The 26,988-nt window shown below is 38.0% G+C and overlaps 1 protein-coding gene across 5 annotated transcripts in view; it reads left to right on the top strand.

Annotated features, from left to right (window-relative positions):
• ZDHHC15 (zinc finger DHHC-type palmitoyltransferase 15) overlaps window positions 1-26,988 on the top strand; it is a 158,742-nt gene that overhangs the window by 41,234 nt on the left and 90,520 nt on the right. For all 5 annotated transcript variants that reach the window (XM_054544748.2, XM_054544747.2, XM_054544744.2 and 2 more), the window contains one exon: window positions 4,794-4,888. In XM_054544748.2, the coding sequence (XP_054400723.1) occupies window positions 4,794-4,888 (95 nt within the window). The remainder of the gene's footprint in view (window positions 1-4,793; window positions 4,889-26,988) is intronic.

Here is a 26,988-nt window from a genome sequence, read left to right as displayed (position 1 = left end):
GTGCGTGTGTGTGTGTGTGTGTGTGTAGTCTTCTATGAATATCCCTGACAATTTGAATGCATTGGGCAGTACTTAATCCAAATTATACATGCAGAATAATGATATTTCAACTATCCATTTTAAACCAGGAAAGAAGCCAAAGATTATTCCCCAAGGCATATTGGCCTGTGTACTTTCTTATCCCCAAGATCAATGAATCAATGAAACTTGTGGGTAGGCATTATCAACAAGAGGACTAGAAATAAACTATTTTATTTTTTTAATTTAGTTTTTATTTTTTTAGAGACAGGGTCTCACTATATCACCCAGGCTGGAATGCAGTGGTGCCATCATAGCTCACTGCAGCCTCAAATTTCTGGGCTCAAGTGATCTTCCCACTTCTGCCTCCCAAGTAACTGGAACTACAAGCATGTGCCACCATGCCAGATAATTTTTTTTGTAGTGATAGGGTCTTACTTTTCTGCCTAGGCCAATCCTCCCACGTCAGCCTCCCAAAGGGCTGGGATTACATGTGTGAACCACCACGCCTGGGCCATTTTTTCTCTTTTTTAACAAAACCATGGTTCATCTGCCCCCGAAATCTGTGTAATCTTTATCACCATGTCTCAGAAAACAAATCACTAAGATTTAAGAGGAAGTGAGAAGAAGAAAACAGGTTTATTAAGTCCTAAGAGTATGTCAGATACTTTCACACATTTAAGCCAATTAATTACCACAACAACTTTGACAAGCAGGTATTTCAATCATATATATATATACACACACACACACACACACACACACACACACACATATACATACATGTGATCATATATATACACTTATGATTCTCGGCAAGGTTAACCAGCTTCTCAAGGACATATAGTTATTAAGGGCAAATCCAGAGTTCAAAACCTAGTCATCTGATTCCAAATCCATTGGATTTTGCACAACACTTCAATGCCCAAAACAGACCAAAAAGGAGAGACCTCGTCAGCATGGAACAAACAAAATCTGAAAGGGACTATCATTAAAGTTTATAAACGTAAGAAGTTTATGTATTTTGGTAGCTTGATGTCATTCACCAAATTCCAATACATGAGTACTAGAAAGCTCTTTGAAACTTAACAATGCTGTTTAAGACAACTAATATGAAGCCCTGCTTTGCATAGTGGCTGGCAAACTTATGAGCCTCACTACTCCTAAAGAATTGGTATAGACTGATAATCTAACCAGCTTCATAGAAGGTTTATGTAAATTGATGAGTGGTAGATGCTGAATGGATAATTAGAAGAAATTAGGATACCTGGAAGACAACCCTAACTTTTGAAGTGGATATCAATGAGGAAAACTAAGCCGTTTCAAAACATAATATCATATATTAGCACCAGAATTTGATCCCAGCATTAGAGATACTCCCAGCGGGTAGCCAGCTAAACATTGGACGCAACTCTTGAGGAAATCTTGAATTCTAGAGGGTGGCTAAATCATGGAAACAACTCTTTTTAAAAAATAGTTTCAACTTTTTTTGTAGATTCAGGGGGTACATGTGCAGGTTTGTTAGCTGGGTATATTGCATGATGGTGAGATTTGGGGTACAATTGAGCCCATCACCCAAATAGTAAGCATAGTACCCAATAGGTAGTTTTTCAACCCTTGCTCCCCACCCCCCAACACAGTAGTCTCCATCGTCTATTGGGAAACAACTCTTGAGCAATTCTTGTACTGTCATGAAGAATGAGATCTTGGGCACAACTTATGGGCGTCTTACACCATTATCTTCATTCCTTCAAATAGCTGAAAAACAAGGTCTAGCTTTTTGTTAGAGTTTGTAAATCAGAGAAAGTAAAGTGAAGCAATGAACTCAAATATTAGAATTAACATTTTATTGCTAAGTGTTAGGCTCAAAGAGAGATGTGACCGTCTGGCTGACAAACTTCCCCCTGATCTGCAGCATCTTAATAACCTTTATGGGTGGCTTTGATGCAGACTAAAATTTGAGAATCACTGCTCTAAGGAAAAGCACTCTGGACTGGGACTGAAGAAACTTGGATTCTGGTTCCATTGCTTCCATAACTTTGCTGGGTAATTCTGATCAAATCACTTGCCCCTCTGGGCCTCAGTTACTTCTCTGTAAAATGAGGGTGTTGAACCAAATGATCTTTATGGTCTCACCTTACTCTAAAATATTGGTATTGTTCCTATTTTACCAGTTTATAGAATAACCTCGACTTAGTCATTTAACCTCAAAATCCTTCGTTTTCTACCCATTTATTTAAAAGTACCCATAATTTCTATGAAACCTTGTAATGTAGGAATGGGAGCCAGCTGTTTCCAATTCCATGATTGAACCAGTTGGTGCGTAGTAGTACCTGGAACAAGTTAAAGTCCCACACTTCCCATCTCAATCATTGGAATTAAAAATATAGTTAATGTGCTTAAGATACTGCCAAGTGTAAGAGTTTAGTTCTCAGTCACTCAGGTGATCCAAATTGGTTAACCACATTAGCCTTCAAGGGTATAATGAGAGGGTAAACATGAAATTTTTTTCTCCTGATCTCTTTAAAAATCAAAGATTTCACACTCCCATACTGAAGGAACATGGGTTAACATAACTTAGTCATGTAATTTTCCCCGTAAGAACCTCATAAAATCAAAGAAACGAAACAATTGCAAAAGATAACACATGAAAAAAAAACATTTAAAGGCATTGCCTAAGAGAAAAAAGTATGATAACACTTCACAAAGGCTAGCCTAGAGACACTCCCAGGGGGTAGCCATCTAAACACTGGACACAACTCTTGAAAAAATCTTGAATTCTAGAGGGTAGTGGAAGAGGTGCTCTCACTTATTGATGATGAGAATATAAATTAAATACAAATATTCTTAATGGCAATTTGGCAGTATCTACCAAAAGACATCCCTTTTGACCTTGCAGTTCCACTTCAGAGAATTGATCCTATAGATATTTTTTGTGCATGTGCTGATGACATATATAAAAATTATTGATTGAAGCATTATTTGTATTAGCAAGAGAAGGGGGAAGAACAAATTTTCCTCAGAGACAGCCTGGTTAAATAAATTACGGTAACTTATAGTAAGTGAAAAAGAAGTAAGTTACAAAACAGTGTGTATAGAATACTGCTATTTGTGGAAAAACACACTATTTGGGTGATTTTATATGTATACAATCATAAAGGATACACAACAAAGATGTTGGTTGCTTCCAGCGAGGAGAACTGGGTGGCTGGGGGACAGGTATAGGAGGAAGACTTTTCACTGTATACTATTCCATACTTTCAGATTTTAAAACTTGTAAATATATTATCTTTAAAAAGAGATACAATTAAAAATGTTAAAATACTACAAATCTTTCATGTTTGTGGTGTACATATATTTGTATAAACATATACAAATAAGAGGATCTGGAATGATACATACCAAACACCAAAGAGGTGTTGTGCCTTAGAATGAGGAGGTGAGAAGTTAGATGTATGTGTGGGGTGGACATTTACCTTTTACTTTATATTGCTTGAATTTTAAAATGAGATTTCATACTTACAAAAATCAAGCACATAGAAATGGTCTTGTCTTGTAGGGCTGGGAGCACTGGGCCGGGAGAGTAGAGTCTCTTTTTTTTTTTCAATTCAATTATAAATGTATGAGAGGCTCAGTCCTGTTAAGTTGGTCTTGAGTCACATTATTCCCTTGAGTCTTTCTGATGCATTGAAGTAATAAGACCATACCATTTAAGGACTCACAGTCTTGCAGTCTTATGGCCACCTCTGTGGAGAATACCAAAATATCTCATATGAGAAGAGCTATCTAAAGGCAAAGGGTATGAAAAGAAAGGTAGTAGAGAGCCACTTTTATAACTGTCTCAGAAGTACAACCCACACTTCAAAAGTATATAATCTTCAATGGAATACTATTCAGCCATAAGAAAGAATGAAATCATGTCTTTTGCAGCAAGATGGATGGAACTGGAGGCCATTATCTTAAGTGAAACAACTCAGACACAGAAAGATAAATACCTCATGTTCTCACTCATAAGTGGAAGCTAAATAATGTGTACATATGGAAATAGACTGTGGAATGATAGATAATAGAGACTGGTATGGGTGAGAGGGTGGGAGAGGGGTGGATGATAAGAAACTACTTAATAGGTACAATGTACATTATTCAAGTGATAGATACTCTTGAAAGCCCTGACTACACCACTGTGCAACCTATGCATGTAACTAAATTTTACTTGTACTCCATTAATTTATACAAATTTTTTTAAAAGAAAAAAAGTGTTTAGTCTTTAACACCTGGCTACATTATAGACTACCTGTATGACTTTGGTTAATCAACTACCTCTGGTAGTTAATCGACTATCCCTATCTTATTACCTATCTTACAAATTTATTGAGAAAATAAAATGAAATAACATATGCGAAAGCATGTTGTAAACTCTAAAGTGCTGTGTAAATTGTGTCATTATCACCTTTCAGTACTCAAAGTAGCAAAGATAATGACAATTGGCTGAAGTAGTTTTCCCTACATTGTCATAAAGGACATTTCCCCCTTTACTTCAAGAATCACATGGCAACTTTTAAGGTATGCAACTTGCAGAAAGTCTTTGTTTCAAGTTTTTCATTATGGCTTGTTTCTGTCACTGTATGGGAAAATAAAATTAACACTTCATAATAATACAAGAGAATACATGTTAATAGGAAAACAGAATAAAAATTTGTCATGGAGCTTTGTATTTTTGAACTCTTAGAAATGGATAAAAAGATAGTATAAACACTGATTTTTTTTTATTTCAGTTGTTTACCTCATACTCTACCATGCCATCTTTGTGTTCTTTACCTGGACCTACTGGAAGTCTATCTTTACACTCCCACAGCAGCCAAATCAGAAGGTAAGAATATTGGTTACTTCTTAAAGGATAAGAACAGAAAAAAGTAGAAATGACAATAAAGCAAGAAGAGGACAAAAAGAGGAGTAAATAATACGAAAGAGTCAGGGTAATCTTAAAGAACTCCTAGTGATAAAGGTGAATTGAGGGTAGGATAGGCTATTGAAGGAGTTTGTGAAATCACCAGCTCTGGATATCTTTAATACTAAGAAGCCAACTGGGTGCTGTGGCTCACACCTGTATTCCCAACATTTTTGGAGGCTGAGGCGGGAGAATCACTTGAAGCTAGGAGTTTGAGACCTAGGCAACAAAGTGAGACCCTGTCAATACACAGAATTTTTTAATTAGCTTGGCATGGTGGAGCACACCTGTGTTCCCAGCTACTCAGGAGGCAGAGGCAGGAGGATTACTTAAACCCAGGAGTTTGAGGCTGCAGTGACCTGTGATGGTGCCACTACACTCCAGCATGAGTGACGCTGTCTCAAATTTTAAAAAGAGTAGGAAACCACTACCTGCATTGGTGATATAATTAGAAAACAAGAACCCACTTGGACTCTGAGGCCTCATCTAATTCAATTCTATGAAACTACTATTTTAGTACCAGTGATTATTTTATTTATTTAGTGCTGTTATTTCATTCCAGTGAGACTCTGAAATACAACTCTGAGAAAAAAGCACAATAGTTAAATCAATCATTTTCAGACTGTGTTACCTTAAATGCAAGTGTTTCATGCAATATTTTTAAGGGTTCATGAAAGAATTTGTGATTATATCAGGCATTTGTAATGTGTAACTACTCTAAATTAGGGTAGGTTCCAAAGTAGTAAAAGAACAACAGGGAAACTTTCCAGCCTCCGAACATTAGGAAAAATACTGTGTCCTTAATGAAGCCAAAATGGTACACAAGAAAAATAAAGTTAACTACAAAGAAAGGCAATAATGTAGGAATTGAGGAACATAAGAGATATGAGATATGAAGAAAATAAAGAGTAAAATGACAGAAGTTATTCATAATAAGTAATTACTTGAAACATAAATGGATTTAACTATTCAATTAAAAGGTTGAGATTGACAGAATGGATAAAAAATTGTGATTTACCTTTATACTGTTTACAAAAGTCTAACTTTAGAACCAGAGACATAAATAGGTTGAAAATGTAAAGCTAGAAAAAGATATTACAGAGTAAGGGTGGTTATATTAATATCATACAACAAAGACTCTTTAAGTAAAAAAATGTTACAAGAGACAAAGAAGGACATATATTTACAAAAGAGTCAATTTATCAAGAATATGTGACAGTTATAAAATATATGCATGTAATAAGAGAGCCCCAAATTATAAGAAGCAAAAACTGACAGAAGTAAAGAAAAAAATACACAATAACAGTTACATAGTAATAGTTGGAGACTTCAATACCCCACTTGCAATAATGGATACAATAACTAAACAGAAGGTCAATAAGGAAATGGAGGATTTGAACAACACCAAACCAGCTACATGTAACATACCTATATTGATCACCCAAAAAGAGTAAAATGTACTTTCTTCCTAAGTGTACACGGAACATTTTCCAGTATAGACCATATATTAGGCCATAATACAAGACTCAATACATTTAAAAGACACAAAATATCTTCTCTGATTGTGATGGAATGAAACCAGAAATCAATAACACAAAGAAATCTACAGTTTCATAAATATGTGGAAATTAAACACATGCTTAACAAATGAATCAAATAAGAAAGCATAAGGGAAATTAGAAAATATTTTGAGATGAATGAAAACAAGAAAAAACTTACCGGAAATTAGGGGATGCAATAAAGCAGTGCTCAGAGAAGAATTTATGGCTGTAAGCACCTTCATTTAAAAAGGATAAAAATTTCAAAATAGTCTGACTTTTCATCTTAAAAAACCATAAAATAAACAGCAATCTAAAACCAAAGTAATTGGAAGGAAATAATAAAGATTAGAACAGAAGTAACAAAATAAGGAATAGAAAATAATACAGAGACCCAACAAAACCAAAACTGAGACTCTAAAAAGGTTAACAAAATTGTCAAACCTTTATTTAGCCAGACTGAAAAGGAGAGAAGGAGGGAAGAGAAGGGAAAAGAGGAGAGAAGGGAAGGGAGGGAAGGAAGAGGACGAGAGGAGAAAGGAGGGAAGGGAGGAGAAAGGAAGATAAAAAAGTACAGGCACAAATTACTTAGAAAGGAAGGGAGAGAGGGAAGAAAGGAAAGAAGGAAGGAACAAAGGAAGGGAAGGAGGGAGTAAAAAAGGAAGACGTAAGTTACTAATATCAGAAGTGAAAGTGGAGATGTAACTACCAACTTTAAACAAATTGAATTATAAGAAAATAATATGAAGAATTGTGTGCCCCTAAATTTGATAACCTAGATGAAATGGAAAAACTTTTAGAAAGACACAAACTGCCAAAACTGACTCAGGAAGAAATAAAAAATCTGAATAGACTTTTAACAAGTAAAGATATAGAATTAGTAATCAAAAACCTGCCAACAAAGAAAACCCAAGGACCAGATGGCTTCACAGATGAATTCTATCAAATATTTAAGAAATAATTAACATCAATCCTTCCCAAATTTCTTAAAAAAAAATAAGAAACATTTCCTCTGGCCAGTGCAAGTAGGCAAGAAAATGAAATAAAAGGCATTGAAATTGAACAGGAAGAAGTAAAATTATCTCTGTTTGTAGGTATGATCTTACATATAGAAAACCATAAATATTCCACATGTAAAACCCTATTATAAATAATAAATGAATTCAGCAAAGTTGCAGGATGCAAAATCACCACATCACGCAAAAACCAATTATGTTTTGATACACTAACAATGAACAATCTGAAAAGAAACTAAAAAAGCAATTTCATTTATAATAGCACCAAAAATAATAAAATACTTAAGAATAAACATAACCAAAAAAGTGAAAGACTTCTAAAGTGAAAACTAAAAAATGTCACTGAAAGAAAGTAGAAGTGAATAAAGGGAAAAGCATCCTGTATTCATGAATTGGAAGAGTTAATATTGTTAAAACATAAATACTACCCAAATCAATCTATAGATTTAATGCAATTTATATCAAAATCCCAATGATCTTTTTTTTGCAGAAATAAAAAATCATTTTCTAAAATTTATGTAGAATATCAAGAGATCCCACATACCAAAAACAATCTAGAAAAAGAACAAAGCTGTAGCTTCACACTTCCTGATTTCAGAATTTACTACAAAGCTACAGTAATCAAAACAATATGGTACTGGCATAAGGACAGATATGTAGAACAATGGAATAGGATAAAGAGCCCAACAACAAACACTTGCATATTTGGTCAGAAATCTTCAACAACCATGCTAAAAGCATTCTAATGGAGAATGCACAGTCTTCAACAAGTGGTGTTGGGATAACTGGATGTCCATACCCAAATGAATGACCCTTACCTCACACCATATACAAAAATTAACTTAAAATAGATCCAAGATCTAAACTTAAGAGCTAGGATTATAAAACTTAGAAAAATATTCCACAGAGGAATATTTTTATAACATTGGTTTGGCAATTTCTTGGATATGACACCAACACTGTAAAACAGTAAACATACATAAATTGGACTACATCATAATTAAAAATTTCCATATGTCAAAGGATACATTTAACAGAGTGAAAAGGCAGCCTACAGAATAGCAGAAAATATAAGTAATATGTTAGATGAAGAGTTATTATACAGAATATTTAAAAACTACAGCTAAACAAAAAACTCATTTTATTTATTTATTTTTATTTATTTATTTATTTTTGAGATGGAGTCTCCCTCTGTCGCCCAGGCTGGAGTGCAGCGGTGCAATCTCGGCTCACTGCAAGCTCCACCTCCGGGTTCACGCCATTCTCCTGCCTCAGCCTCCCGAGCAGCTGGGACCACAGGCACCTGCCACCACCCCTGGCTAATTTTTTGTATTTTTTTTAGTAGAGATGGGGTTTCACCATGTTAGCCAGGATGGTCTCGATCTCCTGACCTCGTGATCCACCTGTCTCGGCCTCCCAAAGTGCTGAGATTACAGGCATGAGCCACCGTGCCCAGCCAACTCATTTTATTTTTTTAAAAATAATTTCAACTTTTATTTTGGTTTCAAGGGTTATATGTGCAGATCAGTTTTAAAATGGGTAAATAACTTGACAGTTCTCCAAAGAATATATCTCAATGATCAGGAATATTTTAGTCAGGGTTCTCTAGACGGACAGAACTAATAGTATATGTGTGTGTGTGTGTGTGTGTGTGTGTGTGTGTGTGTATAAAGGGGATTTTATATATATATACACACACACACATATGGGAGTATATAAAAGTGTAAGTATAATAAAAGTACATATATGTATGTGTGTATATATATATGTATTATATATATATAAAGAGGAGTTTATTAAGTATTAATTCACACAATCACAAGGTCTCACAATAGGCCATCAGCAAGCTGAGGAGCAAGGAAAGCCAGTCGGAGTCCCAAAACTGAAGAACTTGGAGTCTGATGTTTGAGGGCATGAAAGGTGCAGCACAGGAGAAAGATGTAGGCTTGGAGGCTAGGCCAGTCTAGTCTTTTCACGTTTTTCTGCCTGCTTTATATTCACTGGCAGCTGATTAGATGGTGCCCACCCAGATTAAGGGTGGGTCTGCCTTCCCAAGCCTACTGACTCAAATGTTAATCTCCTATGGCAGCACCCTCACAGACACACCCAGGATCAGTCCTTTGCATCCTTCAATCCAATCAAGTTGACACTCAGTATTAACCATCACAAGTCCACCCCTTGTCAAGTTGAAACCATACACATCTCCTGAGATCATACATAATCTTCAAATAAAGACAATAATAAGGTCATCATTATGCCTGACATGATACAACTATCCTTTGTACAACCAGAAATGCACTAATACCCAAACCAAATGCTATTACATAAAGTTAACAATACTTAAATGCTGATATGAAGTCAGTAAATCTTATGTCACATGATAAAGGAAAAAGGAAATAGAAGAAGATATTTTCTTAGTACAAGTGTATACATGCACAAATATGTTTTTAAGAAAAGAAGGAGGAAATACTCATGTTAATTATAGTTCTTGTTTCTGCAACTGGTCACGTGGTTGTAGCTGGTATTGATGACCACCTTCTTCTACTCCTGTATTACATGCATATTCTTTCTTACCTCCGTTGTGGAGTAGTAAATTGATTTCATCTTGATAGTCTGGGTCAGTCACCCCAGGGAACACTATAACTCCATTCTTAGCTTGTTGACTTAAAGGTAGGAGAAGCCCAAAGTGTCCAGGTGGCAATCTTAACTTCCAGTTTAATGGAATCGTGTCTCCTGGTGGCAGTGTTCCTCCATCTGGAACGAAGACCTCTAGGCAAGCAGAACATAATGTTGTGGGAACAGGAAGCAAAAATTTTGCTAGTGGATCACTAGGGGTGATAGTGAGTAGTACCACTTCCACTTCCACCACTTGATTTCTGGACACATGAATCCTGCCTATGCAAGAAATAGTACCATATATTGGATGCTGATTCAAAGCATACACGGCCTTCTGGAGAACTATGCCCTAGCTCTGCAAAGTATTGTCACCTAGTTGACATTGTAATTGTGATTTCAAAAGGCTATTCCACCGTTCTATCAGTCCAGCTGCTTCAGGATGATAGGGAACATGGGAATTCCATGAGCATGAGCCCACTGCCTCACATCTTTAGCCGTAAAGTGAGTGCATTGGTTAGAGGCAGTGCTGTGTGGATTACCATGATGGTGGATAAGGGATTCCATGAGTCCATGGATTGTAGTATTGACAGAAGCATTGTGTGCAGGATAGGTAAACCTATATTCGGAGTCTATATCTATTCCAGTGAGGAAAAACCTCTGCCCATTCCTGATAAATGAAGTCCAGTATAATCAACCTGCCACCAGGTAGCTGGCTGATCACCCCGAGGAATGGTGCCAATTTGAATGCTGAGTGTTGGTCTCTGTTGCTGGCAAAATTGGGCACTCAGCAGTGGCCATAGCCAGGTCGACCTTGGTGAGTGGAGGTCCATGTCACTGAGCCCATGCATAACTTCCATCCTTGCCACCACAGCCACTTTGTTCATGGGCCCATTGGGCGATGACAGGGGTGGCTGGGGAAAGAGGCTGAGTGATGTCCACAGAACAGGTTGTCCTATCCACTTGATTATTAAAATCCTCCTCTGCTGAAGTCACCCGTTGGTGACCACTCACATGGGATACAAATATCTTCACAGTTTATGACCACTCAGAGAGGTCCATCCACATACCTCTTCCCCAAATTTCTTTGTCACCAATTTTCCAATCATGCTTCTTCCAAATCCCTAACCATCCAGCCAAACCATTGGCTACAGCCCATGAATCAGTATATAATTGCACATCTGGCCATTTCTTCCTCCACGCAAAGTGCACAACCAGGTGTGCTGCTCAAAGTTCTGCCCCATGGGAAGATTTCTTTACACCGCTGTCCTTCTGGGATGTCCTAGAAAGGGGCTGTAGTGCTGCAGCTGTCCACTTTCGGGTGGTGCCTGCATTTCATGTAGAACCATCTGTGAACCAGGCCCTAGTAATCTCTTCCTCTGTCAACTGATCATAGTGAACCCCCCATGAGGCCATCAGTGCAGGCTGGGGGAGAGAAGGCAAGGTGGCAGGAGTGGAGACCATGGGCATTTGAGCTAGTTTGTCATGTAATTTGTGCCTTCGGGACCTGTTCAAGCATGATCACGTATATATCACTTCATTTGATGATAGAATACTGATGTGCACAACCAACTTTATGGCTAGATGGGTCACAGAGTGCCCAGTTCATGATAGACAGTTCAGGTCACATGGTGACTTTATGACCCGTAGTCAATCGTTGAGTTTCCACCAAAGCCCAGTAATAGGCCAAGAGCTGTCTCTCAAAAGGAGAGTAGTTATCTGCAGAAGATGGCAGGGCCTTGCTCCAAAATCCTAGAGGCCTCTGCTGTGATTCACCTGTGGGAGCCTGCCAAAGGCTCCAAACAGCATCCCTATCTGCCACTGACAACTCAAGCACCGTTGGATCTGCTGGGTCATATAGCCCAAGTGGCAGAGTAGCTTGCACAGCAACCTGGACCTGTTGCAGAGCCTTCTCCTGTTCTGGACCCAACTAAAAACTGGCAGCCTTTTGGGTCACTCGATAAATGGGCCAGAGTAACACGCTCAAATGAGGAATGTGTTGCATCTAAAATCCAAATAGGCCCACTAGGCATTGTGCTAATTTCTTGGTTGTAGGAGGGGCCAAATACAGCAACTTATCCTTCACCTCAGAAGGAATATTTTGACGGCCTCACACCACTGGACCCCTAGAAATTTTACTGAGGTAGAAGGTCCCTGAATTTTAGTCGGATTTATTTCCCATCCTCTGGCATGCAATTGTCTCACCAATAAGTCCAGTGTATTTGCTACTTCTTGCACACTGGATCCAATCAGCATAATGTCATCAATGTAATGGACCAGTGTGATATCTTGCAGAAGCAAAAAACGATCAAGGTGTCTCCCAATAAGATAATGTCACAAAGACAGAGAGTTGATATACTCCTAAGGTAGGACAATAAAGGTATATTACTGGCCTTGCCAGCTGAAGGCAAATTGCTTCTGATGGGCCTTATGGACAGGAATGGAGAAAAAGGCATTTACTAAGTCAATGTCTGCATACCAGGTACCAGGAGATGTGTTAATTTGCTCAAGCCATGAAACCACATCTGTTACAGCAGCTGCAATTGGAGTCATTGTGAAGCTTACGATAATCCACTGTAATTCTCCAAAATCCATCTGTTTTCTGTGCAGGCCAAATTGGAGAGTTGAAGGAGGATGTAGTGGGAATCACCACCACTGCATCTGTCAAGTCCTTGATGGTGGCACTAATCACAATCCCTCCAGGGATGTGATACTGTTTTTGATTTACTATGTTTCTAGGTAGAGGCAGCTCTAATGGCTTCCATTTGGTCTTTCCCACCATAATAACCCTCACCCTACCAGTCAGGGAGCCATTGTGGGGATTCTGCCAGCTGCTAAGTATGTCTATGCCAATTATGCATTCTGGCACTGGGGATATGACCACAAGACGAGTCCGGGGACCCACTGGACACTGGACACTGTAAATCAGACCTGAGCTAAAACTCCATTAATTCCCTGACCTCCTAAGCCCCTACTTTAACTGGAGGACTGTAATGACATTTTTGCTTGCCTGGAATCATCAGCTCAGAGCCAGTGTCCAGTAGTCCCCAAAATGTCTGATCATTTCCCTTTCCCTAATGCAGTTACCCTGGTAAAAGGCCACATGTTTCTTTGGGGAAGGATGGGAGAAAGATTATGTTCCTTGGTTCTCCACATATGGTCAATGGTATTATGTATAGAGTCACTAAACTCCTCACCTCTCACAAGCCGTGAACTCCAGGAGTTTGTTAAGTATTAACTCACACAATCACAAGGGCCCACAATAGACCATCTGAAAGCTGAGGAGCAAGGAAAGCCAGTCCGAGTCCCAAAACTGAAGAACTTGGAGTCCGATGTTCGAGGGCAGGAAGGGTCCAACTTGGTAGAAAGATGTAGCCTTGGAGGCTAGGCAGTCTAGTCTTTTCACGTTTTTCTGCCTGCTTTATATTCGCTGGTAGCTGATTAGATGGTGCCCACTCAGATTAAGGGTGGGTCTGCCTTCCCCATCCCACTGAGTCAAATGTTAATCTCCTTTGGCAGCACCCTTGCAGACACACCCAGGATCCTTTGCATCCTTCAATCCAATCAAATTGACACTCAATATTAACCATCACAAAGAAGCACATGAAAAGATGCTGAATATCGTTAATCATTAGATTAATGCAAATCAAAACAATGAGATACCACCTCACACCCTTTATTAAAACCTTTATTAAAAGGCTTACTATAAAAAAAACCTGTAAAATAGCAAGTGTTGGTGAAGATGTAAAGAAATTGGAACATTTGAAGGCTGTTGGTGGGAATGGTAAAATGGTGTAACTGCTATGGAAAACAGTATAATGGTTCCTCAAATAGTTAAAAATAGCACCACCACAGGGTCTAGCAATTCCACTTTTGGGTTTATACCCAAAAGAGTTGACAGCAAGGTCTCAAAGAGATGGCTGTATACCTGTGTTTATAGCGTTATTCACAATAGCCAAAAGGTGGAAGCAACCCAAATGAATTGGTAAGTAAAATCAAGTATATACATAAAATGGAATATTATTCAGCTTTTGAAAGAGAGGGAAATTCTGACACATGCTACCACATGGATGAAACTTCAGGACATCATACTAAGTGAAATAAACCAGTAACAAAAGGCCAATATGTATGATTCCACTTATATGAGGTACCTAAAGTAGACGAATTCACAGAGAAAAAGTAGAATGGTCTTTGCTAAGACTGGGAGGAGAGGGAAATGTGGAGTTATTTAATGAGTATAGAATATCAGTTTGGGAAGATGAATAAAGTTCCAGAGATGGATGGTAGTGATGGTTGAACAATAATGTGAATGTACTTAATACCACTGAACTATATACTTTAAAATTGTTAAATTTTGTTGTGCATATTTATCACATTATTTTAAAAAGGACCAAATACTTAAATGTAAGACCTAAACTTACAAAACTCTTTGAATAAAACTTAGGGGAAAATCTTTATTATCTTGGATTTGACAATGAATTATTTGATATGACACCAAAAGCGTAAGTAATAAAAGAAAAAAATGGATAAATTTGACTTCATCAAAGTTAAAAAAAAAGCCTTTTGTACGTCAAACAACACTATCAAGAAAGTGAGATGATCATCCAAAGAATGGGAGAAAATATTTGCAAGTCATGTATCTGATGTGTCAAGTGTTCAGAATATATCAAGAATTTCTACAAATAAACAACAAGAAAACAAACAATCAAATTTAAAACTGGTGAAAGGATTTGAATAGACATGTCTCCGAAGAATATATACAAATAGCCAAAAAGCACAGAAAAGATGCTTGACATCATTACTAGAGAAATGCAAACAAGACCATGATAGATACCTACTAGGATAGCCAAATTAAATAAATGAATGAATGAAAAATAATAACTCTTGGTGAGGATGTGAAGAAATCAGAATCTTCATACATTGCTACTAGGAATGTAAAATGGTATGACTGATGTGAAAACAGCTGGGCAAATTTTCATGAAGTTAAATATATAATTACCATGTGACCCAGAAATCTCACTCCTAGATATATACCCAAAATAATTGAAAACAGGTGTTCAAACAAGTACTTATACATAACTATTCATAGCAGCACTATTCACTATAGCCAAAAGGTAGAAACAGTCCAAATTTTCATCAGTGAATAAATGGATAATGAAGGTGTCGTATGTCCATATGCTGGCTGGAATTTTATTCAGCCATGAGAAGGAATGTAGTACGGATACATGGTACAACACGGATGAACCTTGAAAACATTATGCCAGGGCTGGGCACGTGGCTCATGCCTGTAATCCCAGCACTTTGAGAGGCCGAGGCAGGCGGATCACCTGAGGTCGGGAGTTCGAGACTAGCCTGACCAACTTGGAGAAACCCCGTTTCTACTAAAAATACAAAATTAGCCGGGCATGGTGGTGCATGCCTGTAATCCCAGTTACTCGGGAGGCAGAGGCAGGAGAGTCGCTTGAACCCAGGAGGCAGAGGTTGCAGTGACCCGAGATTGTGCCATTGCACTCCAGCCTAGGCAACAAAGAGCAAAACTCTGTCTTAAAAAAAAAATATATATATATATATATGCCAGTTGAAAGACACCAGACACTGAAGGCCACATAGTTTTGATTACATTTATGTGAAATATCCAGAAAGGTAAATCCATAGAGACAGAATGCAAATTAATAGTTGCCAGGCTCTGGGGATAGAGAGAAATGGAGAATAACTGTTATTAGGTATGGCGTTTCATTTTGGGGAGATGAAACTGTTCTGGAACTAGATAGTGGTAATGGTTGCACAACACTCTGTACTAAATGCTACTGAATTGTACACTATAAAATGGACACTTTCAATGGAATTTATGTTATGTGAATTTTGCCTAAATAAAAATGACTGTCGTCATCAACTTATGAAGCTTGTAGGCCAGTAGAAAGTCTGATTGTTTGGGAATTTCATAGCCCTAACCTGGGTGAGACGATGACAGAATTTAGAAATGCACTACAAATATCTAACATTTAAGACCACATCTTTATTATTTTTAACTTGTAAAAAGAAAAGGAGAGTACATTGGGCCAATTTAATAGCCATAATATTACATTCTTTAATACCAAGTACATCCCAATCTATTATCAATTGCCTCATCCAAAATGCATTTACTGACTCATTGTATTATGAGTTTTCAATAAGGCTTGTTAGTGCCAGAATTAGGGCATCCAGGCCTGACATCTTATTCCAAACCAAATCCAGTTTGTTGAGTAGACACGAGATATTTATCACATACAAATAGAAAGTCCTCTTCCTGTGCCTTTCAAGTAGGTGCAGTGTACTATAAGGAAGTTATATTCCCAAGAACGACCCAGAAATTAAAGTGCCACCACAAGTTGCTACTTTTAATTATAATGTTAAAAAGAATTTTTAAAACCTTATAATTTTGTCTTAACCAGTATAACTGTTCTTCTAAGTAAACAAAATAACCAGTTGTTTTTTATATTACCTTACAGTATTTAGTTCATTTAGCTACTGTTTTATAATATCAATTTATTGACTTTTGTTTTTTTCTTTGTCTTAAACTTTTATTTTAAGTTCAAGGGTACATGTGCAGGATATGCAGGTTTGTTATACAGGTAAATGTTTGCCATGGTGCTTTGCTGCACAGATAATCCCATAACCTAGGTGTGAATTCCAGCACCCATTAGCTGCTCTTCCTGATGCTGTCCCTCCCCCGACCCCTAACAGGCCCCAGTGTGTGTTGTTCCTCTTCCTGTGTCCATGTGTTCACATTGTTCAGCTCCCACTTATAAGTGAGAATGTATGGTGTTTGGTTATCTGTTCCTGTGTTAGTTTGCTGAGGATAATGCCTTCCAACTCCACCCATGTCCCTGTAAAGGACATGATCTCCTTCCAATTTATGGCTGCATAGTATTCCATGGTTATATATATATGCCACATTTTCTCTATCCAGTCTATCATTGATGGACATTTAGGTTGATTTCATGTCTTTGCTATTGAGAATAGTGCTGCAGTGAACATATGCATGCATGTATCTTTATTTATTTATTTATTTTTGAAGAAAAGAGGTTTAATTGACTCACAGTTACACATGACTGGGCAGGCCTCAGGAAACTTACAATTAATGCATGTATCTTTAAACTCAAATAATTTATATTCCTTTGGGTATATACCAAGTAATAGGGTTGCTGGGTCAAATGGTATTTCTGGCTCTAGGTCTTCAAGGAATCGCCACACTATCTTCCACAATGGTGGGACTAATTTACACTCCCACCAACAGTGTAAAGGCATTCTTTTATCTGCAACCTTGTCAGCATCTGTTGCTTTTGACTTTTTAGTAATAGCCATTCTGACTGGCGTGAGATAGTATCTCTTTGTGGTTTTGATTTGTGTTTAATAATCAGTGATGTTGAGCTTTTTTTTCTTTTCATGTTTGTTTTGGCCACATGTATGTCTTCTTTTGAGAAGTGTTTGTTCATGTCATTTGCCCACTTTTTAATAAGGTTGTTTGTTTTTTTCTTAGAAATGTAAGTTCCTTGTGTAATAGGCTCTGGATATTAGACCTTTGTTAGATGGAGAGATTGTAAAACTTTCCTTCCATTCTTTAGGATGTGTGTTCACTCTGACAATGGTTTCTTTTGCTGTGCAGGAACTCTTTAATTACATCCCATTTGTCAATTTTTTCTTTTGATGCAATTGCTTTTGGTGTTTTCATCATGAAATATTTGCCTCTGCCTATGTCCTGAATAGTATTGCCTGGATTTTCTTCTAGGGTTTTTATAGTTTCAGGTTTTATACTTAAATCTTTTAATCCATCTTGAGTTAACTTTTATATAAGGTGTAAGGAAGGGGTCCAGTTACAGTTTTCTGCATATAGCTAGCCAGCACTCCCAGCATCATTTACAAAATAGGGAATGCTTTCCGCATTGCTAGTTTTTGTCAGGTTTGTCAAAGATCACATGTTTTTGGTGTGTGGTCTTATTTCTGTGTTCTGTTTTCTGTTCCATTGGTCTATATGTCTGTTCTTGTACCCATACCATGCTGTTTTCGTTACTGTAGCCTTGTAGTATAGCTTGAAGTCTGTAGCATGATGCCTTTAGCTTTTTTCTTAGGATTGTCTTAGCTATTCAGGCTCTTTTTTGGTTCCATATGAATTTTTAAATAGTTTTTTCTAATTCTGTGAAGAATGCCAATGGTAGTTTAATGGGAATAGCATTCAATCTATAAATTACTTTGGGCAGTTTGGCCATTTTCACGATATTGACTCTTCCTATCTCATGAGCATGGAATGTTTTTCCATTTGTTTGTGTCCTCTCTGATTTTGTTGAGCAGTGGTTTGTAGTTCTCCTTGAAGAAGTCCTTCACTTCTCTTGTTAGCTGTATTCCTAGGTATTTTATTCTTTTTGTGACAATTGTGAATGAGATTTCATTTCTAATTTGGTTCTCTACTTACCAGTTGTTGATGTATAGGAAGGCTAGTGATTTTTGCACATTAATTTTGTATCCTGAGACCTTGCTGAAGTTGCTTATCAGCTTCAGAAACTTTTGAGCTGAGACAATAGGGTTTTCTACATATAGGATCATGTCATGTGCAAACAAGGATAGCTTGACTTCCTTTATTCCTATTTGAATGCCCTTTATTTCTTTCTCTTGCCTGATTGCCCTGGCCAGAACTTCCAATAATATGTTGAAGAGAAGTGGTGAGAGAGGGCATCTTTATCTTGTGCCAGTTTTCAAGGGAAATGCTTCCAGGTTTGCCCACTTAGTATGATATTAGCTGTGGGTTTGTGATAAAGGGCTCTTATTATTTTGAGGTATGTTCCTTCAATACCTGGTTTATTGAGAGTTTTAAACATGAAGAGATGTTCAATTTTATCATAGGCTTGCATCTGTTGAGATAATGATGTGGTTTTTGTCTTTAGTTCTGTTTATATGATGAATCACATTTATTGGTTTGCATATGTTGAACCAACCTTGTATCTGGGGATGAAGCCATCTTGATTGTTGTGAATAGCTTTTTGATATGCTGCTGGATTCATTTTGCCAGTATTTTATTTAGGATTTTTACATCAATGTTTATCAAGGATATTGGCCTGATGTTTTCTTTTTTTTTTTTTTTTTTTACAAGCAGGAGGTAGCAGTTTTTATTTTTATTTTTTTGTGAGTTTATTTTTTTTATTTTATTTTATTATACTTTAAGTTCTAGGGTTCATGTGCACAATGTGCAGGTTTGTTACATATGTATATATGTGCCATGTTGGTGTGCTGCACCCATTAAACTCATCATTTACATTAGGTATATCTCCTAATGCTTTCCCTCCTCCCTCCTCCTACCCCACAACAGGCCCTGGTGTGTGACGTTCCCCTTCCTGTGTCCAAGTATTCTCATTGTTCAATTCCCATCTATGAGTGAGAACATGCGGTGTTTGGTGTTTTGTTCTTGCGATAGTTTGATGAGAGTGATGGTTTCCAGCTTCATCTGTGTCCCTGCAAAGGACATGAACTCATCCTTTTATATGGCTGCATAGTATTCCATGGTGTATATGTGCCATATTTTCTTAATCCAGTCTATCATTGATGGACATTTGGGTTGGTTCCAAGTCTTTGCTTTTCTGAATAGTGCCGCAATAAACATATGTGTGCATGTGTCTTTATAGCAGCATGATTTATAATCCTCTGGGTATATACCCAGTAATGGGATGGCTGGGTCAAATGGTATTTCTAGTTCTAGATCCTTGAGGAATTGCCACACTGACTTCCACAATGGTTGAACTAGTTTACAGTCCCACCAACAGTGTAAAATTGTTCCTATTTCTCCACATCCCACCTGTTGTTTCCTGACTTTTGAATGATCACCATTCTAACTGGTGTGAGATGGTATCTCATTGTGGTTTTGATTTGCATTTCTCTGATGGCCAGTGATGATGAGCAGTTTTTTCATGTGTTTTTTGGCTGCATAAATGTCTTCTTTTGAGAAGTATCTGTTCATATCCTTTACCCACTTTTTGATGGGGTTGTTGTTGTTGTTGTAAATTTGAGTTCTTTATAGATTCTGGATATTAGCCCTTTGTCAGATAAGTAGATTGCAAAAATTTTCTCCCATTCTGTAGGTTGCCTGTTCACTCTGATAGTAGTTTCTTTTGCTGTGCAGAATTTGTTGTATCTCTTCCAGGTTTTGGTATCAAGATGAAGTTAGCCTCACAGAATGAGTTGGGGAAGAGTCTCTCCTTTTCAATTTTTTGGAATAGTTTCAATAGAAATGATACCAGCTTTTCCTTGTAACTCTGGTAGAATTCAGCTGTAAATTCATCTGGTCCTGGGCTTTTTTTTTGGTTGGTAGGCTGTTTATTACTGCCTCAAATTCAGAACTCATTATTGGTCTGTTCAAGGATTTAATTTCTTCCTTGTTCAGTCTTGGGAGGGTGTATGTACCCCGAAATTTATTCTAGATTTTCTTGTTTATGTACATAGAGGTTTTATAATATTCTCTGATGGTTGTTTGTATTTCTGTGGGATCAGTGGTGATATCCCCTGATCATTTCTGATTGTGTTTATTTGATTCTTCTCTCTTTCCTTCTTTATTATTCTGGCTAGTGGTCTATCTATTCGATTAATTTAAAAAACCCTTGATTTGTTTATTTTTTTTTTGAAGAGTTTTTTCGTGTCTATCTCCTTCAGTTCAGCTCTGATCTTGGCTATTTCTCATCTTCTGCTAGCTTTGGTGTTTCTTTGCTCTTGGTTCTCTAGTTCTTTTAGTTGTGATGTTAGGGTGTCAATTGGAGATCTTTCTAGCTTTTTGGTGTGGGGATTTAGTGCTATAAATTTCCCTCTTAACACTGTTTTAGCTGTGTCCCAGAGATTCTGGTACATTGTCTTTTGGTTCTCATTAGTTTCAAAGAACTTGTTGATTTCTGTCTTAATGTGATTATTTGCCCAATAGTCATTCAAGAGCAGGTTGTTCAATTTCCATGTAGTGGTGTGGTTTTGAGTCAATTTCTTAATCTTGAGCTCTAATTTATTATGTTTTGGTCTGAGAGACTGTTATGATTTCAGTTCTTATGCATTTGCTGAGGAGTGTTTTACTTCCGTTTATATGCTCAATTTTAGAGTAAGTGCCATGTGGCAATGAGATGAATGTATATTCTGTTGTTTCTGGCTGAAGAGTTCTGTAGATATCTATCAGGTCCTCTTGATCCAGAGATGAGTTCGGGTTCTGCATATCCTTGTTAATTTTCTGTGTTGATGATCTGACTAATACTGTCAGTGGAGTGTTAAAGTCTTTCACTATTACTGTGTTGGAATCTAAGTCTTTTTGTAGATCTCTAAGAACTTGCATTATGAATATTTGGTGCATATATATTTAGAATAGTTAGCTCTTCTTGTTGAATTGAACCTTTTTCCATTATGTAATGTCCTTCTTTGTCTTTTTTTTATTTTTGTTGGTTTAAAGTCAGTTTTGTTAGAAACTAGGATTGTAACCTCTACTTTTTTCTGTTTTTCATTTGTTTGGTAAATTTTCCTCCATCCCTTTATTTTGAGCCTATGTGTGTCTTTGCACTTGAGATGGGGCTCTTGAAGACAGCATACCAATGGGTCTTGGCTCTTTGTCCAGCTTTCTAGTCTGTGTCTTTTAATTGAGACATTTAGCCCGTTTACATTTAAGGTTAATATTGTTATGTGTGAGTTTGATCCTGTCATCATGAAGCTAGCTGACTATTTTGCAGACTTGTTTATGTGGTCATTTCATAGTGTCACTGGTCCGTGTACTTCAGTGTGTTTTTGTAGTGGCTTGTAACAGTCTTCCCTTTCCATATTTAGTGCTTCCTTCAAGAGTTCTTGCAAGGCAGGCCTGGTGGCAATTAATTCCCTCAGCATTTTCTTGTCTGAAAAGGATATTATTTCTCCTTCAGTTAGGAAGCTTAGTTTGGTAGGTGTCAAATACTGGGCTGAAAATTATTTTCTTTAAAAATGTTGAATATTGGCCCCAATCTCTTCTGGCTTTTAGGGTTTCCACTGGGAGATCTGCTGTTAGTCTGATCTACTTTCCTTTGTAGGTAACGTGGCATTGTGCTCTGGCTGCCCTGAATATTTTCTTTATTTCAACCTTGGAGAATCTGATGATTATGTGTCTTGGAATTGATTTTCTCATGGAGTATCTTACTGAGGTTCTCTGCATTTCCTGAATTTGAATGTTGGCCTGTCTTGCTAGGCTGGGTAAGTTCTCCTGGATGATATCCTGAAATATATTTTCCAACTTGATTCAATTCATGCCATCTCTTTCAGGTACCCCAATCAGTTGTACGTTTGCTCTCTTTATATTTAATTCCATATTTCCCAGATTTTATTCATTCCATTTTATTCTTTATTCCCTATTCTTGTCTGTCTTATTTCAGAAAGATAGTCTTCAAGCTCTGAGATTCCTTCCTCTGCTTTATTTATTCTGCTATTGATACTTGTGATTGCATTGTAAAGTTGTCATATTGTATTTTCTAGCTCCATCATGTCGGTTATATTCCTCTCTAAACTGGCTATTCTGGCTATCAGCTCCTGTATTGTTTTATCATGATTCTTAGCCTCTTTGCATTGGGTTACAACATGCTCCTTTAGCTGAGTGAAGTTTGTTATTACCCACCTTCTGAAGCCTACTTCTGTCAATTCAGGCATCTTAACTTTAGCCCAGTTCTATGCCCTTGCTCTAGAGGTGTTGCATTCATTTGAAGGAGTAGAGACACTGACGTTTTGTTTTCAGCATTTTTGTGTTGATTATTTCTCATATTTGTGGGCTTATCTATCTTCGATCTTTGAGGTTGCTGACCTTTGAATGAGTTTTTTGTGGGGTCTTTTCTGTTGATGTTGTTGTTTTCTGTTTGTTTTCCTTTTAACAGTCAGGCCACTCTCCTATAGGGCTGCTGTGGTTTGCTGCAGGTCTGCTCCAGACCCTACTTGCCTCATTTTTTTTTTTTTTTCATACCTGGATGTATCACCAGTGAAGGCTGTGAAACAGCAAAGATGGCAGCCTTCTCTTTCCTCTGGAAGCTCCATCCCAGGGGGGTAATGACCTGTTTCTGGCCCAAATGCACCTATAGGAGGTATCTCGAGACCCCTTTTGGGAAGTTTCACCCAGTCAGGAGGAGTGGAAACAGGGACCCACTTAAAGAAGCAGTCTGGATGCTTTTTGGTAGAGCAGGTTTGCTCTACTGGAGGGAACCCGTCCTTGTCCAGAAAATTTGGACTCTGCAAAGCCAGCAGACTGGAATGGCTGAATCAACTGCACCACAGAGATGACAGCCACCCCTCCCCCTGGGAGCTCCATCCCAGGGAAAGTTCAGAGCTCTGTCCCTATAACCCTAGGTGGAGTGGCTGAAGACCTCACAGGGAGGTCCTGCCGAGTGAGGAGAAATGGGTTGGGGTCCCACTTAAAGAAGCAGTCTGGCCAGTCCTGGTGGCTCACGCCTGTAATCCCATCACTTCAGGAGGCCAAGGCAGGCAGATCACCTGAGTTCGGGAGTTCGAGACCAGCCTGACCAACATGGAGAAACCCTGTCTCTACTAAAAATACAAAATTAGCCAGGCATCATGGCCCATGCCTGTAATCCCCGCTATTTGGGAGGCTGAGGTAGGAAAATTGCTTGAACCTGGGAGGCAGAGGTTGCAGTGAGCCGAGATTGTGCCATTGCACTCCAGCCTGGGCAATAAGAGTGAAACTGTGTCTCAAACAAACAAACAAACAAACAAACAGAAGCAGTCTGGCCATGATCTGCCAAAGCAGCTCTCCTGCATTGTGTTGTATATATTTAGTGTAAATAGATAAGTCCAAAATTTTCCAAAGTGACCCTTCCTCATTGGGACAATTTTCACTCTCTAAAACTGGAGGCTGAAATGGCTGAGTTCACTGAACTGCAGATATGGTAGCTGCCCCATCCCCCAGGAGCTCTGTCCCAGGGAGAAATCAGAGCTCTCTCTGTATTACCCTGGCTGGAGTGGCTGAAGTCCCCACAGACAAGCTCCACCCAGTGAGGAGGAATGGATTGGGGTCCTGCTTATAGAAGCAGCCTGACCACAACCTGGCAAAGTAGGTATGCTTCACTGTGGGGGGGTCCTTCCTCTTCTGGACCATTTGCACTCTCCAAAGCTGGCAGGCTGGAATGGCTGAGCTGACTGAACCACAGAGATGGCAGCCACCCCTCCCACAGAAATTTTATCTCATCTCAGGCAGACTTCAGCCTGTTGCAGTTGGCTGGCTAGAATTACAAGCCAGTGGGTCTTAGCTTGTATAGTGCTATGGAAGTGGAGCCTGCAGAATGACATTGCTTGACTCCCTAGATTTAGCCCTCTTCTTAGGTGTATGTACAAATGGATCTCCCACCTTGCTGGGGATACTGGGGCTGGAGTGTGTAAAACTCCTGGGTCTCTGTGTGTGGCTGAGCAGCTGCTCTGCCGTGACTCCACACAGCTTTGTGTATCGGACCCAAGGCCCTGGTGGCATGGGATCACCAGAGGATCTCCTTATCGGCGGGTTGCAGTGATCTCTGGGAGAAGCATGATTTCCTGAGCAGGGTGGCACAATCATTCACCAATTCCCTTGGCTGGGGGTGGGTTTTTTTTTTTTTTTGGCTCTGTGCCACTCCTGGGAGGGCTATTTCCCCACCCTGCTTTTCTTCATTCTCTATGGGTCTAGTTGTTTACCTAGTCAGTCCGAATGCGAGAACCTGTATATTTTAGTTGAAGGTGCTGAACTCACTCACTACTTTCATTCCTCTCCATGAGTGCCACGGACCACTGCTTCTAATCAGCCATCTAGGCCCCTCCCATACCACCTATTGACCTTTGGTTGGGAAAAATAGTGTGAATTTGTTCAGTTAATTGGAGAATCTTTAGCACCCTAGGCTAAGGATTAATTGCCTATGGTGCACCACATTCATTGTAATAGCCAAAAATGCCCCTACATATTTCCACATACCCCAGCCGGGTACTTAATTCTCACTCTATCTGAGAATGACAGTACCATAAAAACGCACCACTAGGTGTGGTTCTTAAAACACAGTGTTCGATTTTATATGTTTCCAATCTTTTAAGTTAGATATATTTAAATTATCTCAAATATTTTATTATTTGTTCTGCTATTTTATTGAAGTATAACATACAGACTCTACTCCCAGAATTAAGTTTTAAAGAGAATAATTTGATGAATGTTTCCCCATATATTATAACTATGTAATCAGTATCCAGGTTAAAATTTTAAACATTTCTAGTATCTCATAAATCTTCATGCCTCTTTTCAACCAACCTCCTCTTAGAGGTAACTACTACTCTAACTTCTATCACTATAGATTGGTTTTGCCTGTTTTTGAAGTCCATAAAAAAGGAATCATAGTTGGTACTATTCTATGTGTACCTTTCACTCAACACAGTGTTTTTCAAATTTATCCATGTTGATGCATTTTTCAGTAGTTCATTTCCTTTGATTGCTGTTAGTTATTCCCTTTTATCACACTTGGTTTAACCATTCAGCCATTGAAGTATACTTGTTTCCATTTTTTTGTGTGTTATGAATAAAGCTCCAATGAACATTCTTGTACATGTCTTTTGGCATATAAATATAATTGTTCCTCAGTACCCACAGGGGATTGGTTTCAGGACCTCCCATAGATACCAAAATCGCAGATGCTCAGGTTCGTTACATGAAATGGCATGGTATTTGCATGTAACCCATTCACACCCTCCTACATACTTTAAATCATCTCTAGATTATTTACAATACTAATACACTATAAATGCTATGTAAATAGTTTTTGTATTGTTTGTTATTTATATTATTTTTCTTGTATTTTTAATTTTAAAAATATTTTTTTAATCCAGTTGGTTGAATGCATGAATGTGGAACCATACATAGGGAAGGCTGACTCTGTGTATCAGAGACTCTGTGTGTGTGTGTGTGTGTGTGTGTGTGTGCGTGTAAATAAAACTTTAATACATGCTCACACATATACACACAGATATTCATTTTTCTTGTGTATATAAGTAGGAATAAAATTGCTGGGGTCATAAGACAGGCATATATTTAGCGTAAATAGATAATGACAAAATTTTCCAAACTAATTGTATAAATCTCCACTCCCACCATGATCTTCTGTCCATCAAAATCCACCATAAAGGAAGTAAAAGGGAAAGCCACAGACTGGTAGAAAATATTCAACCAAAGACTAGTATCCAAAATATATAAAGAATTTCTACAAATTAATACCAAAGAAAGACAAACAACCCAATTCTTTTTTTAATGGACCAAAGACTTGAAACGCTATTTCACAAGAGGATATCCAAATGGCCAATAAACTCATGAAAAGGTGCTCAATATCATTAGTAATCAAAGGAGTACAAAATAAAATCACAATAAGATGCCACTACAAATGATATGGTTTGCAAGAATAGACTAATGCAACACACCATCTAGAAGAGTTAAAATTAAAAACATTGGCAATATCAAATATTTTTTAGATTGTTTCTAAATATCAGTTTATTAATGTTATTAATGTTTATTATTTTAGCTAACATTCGTTGAGTACTTACTCTGTGCCAAACACCACAGCTAAATGCTTTACATTTAACAGTAATTATGGGGATGATATTATTATCTCTATTTCTTGGATGAGGAAATTAAATATTGGAGAAATTAAGCAAGATGCTCCAAGTCACAGAATTTAAATGTTACATAAGTGGTTGGGACTTGAACCTGGATCTGTCTAAATTTATAGTATGTGGCCTTGACAGGGGAGACACCTGTTGCTGTTATGTTTGCGAAGTGCTGGACCCAACTGCTCTCAGAGAACAGACGTTGTCATAGAGCAGCGTTGCTCAGAGG

The sequence above is a fragment of the Pongo abelii genome, chromosome X, assembly GCF_028885655.2.
Source record: "Pongo abelii isolate AG06213 chromosome X, NHGRI_mPonAbe1-v2.0_pri, whole genome shotgun sequence".
NCBI lineage: Eukaryota > Metazoa > Chordata > Mammalia > Primates > Hominidae > Pongo > Pongo abelii.
This window is presented reverse-complemented; position numbering and strand designations above follow the sequence as displayed.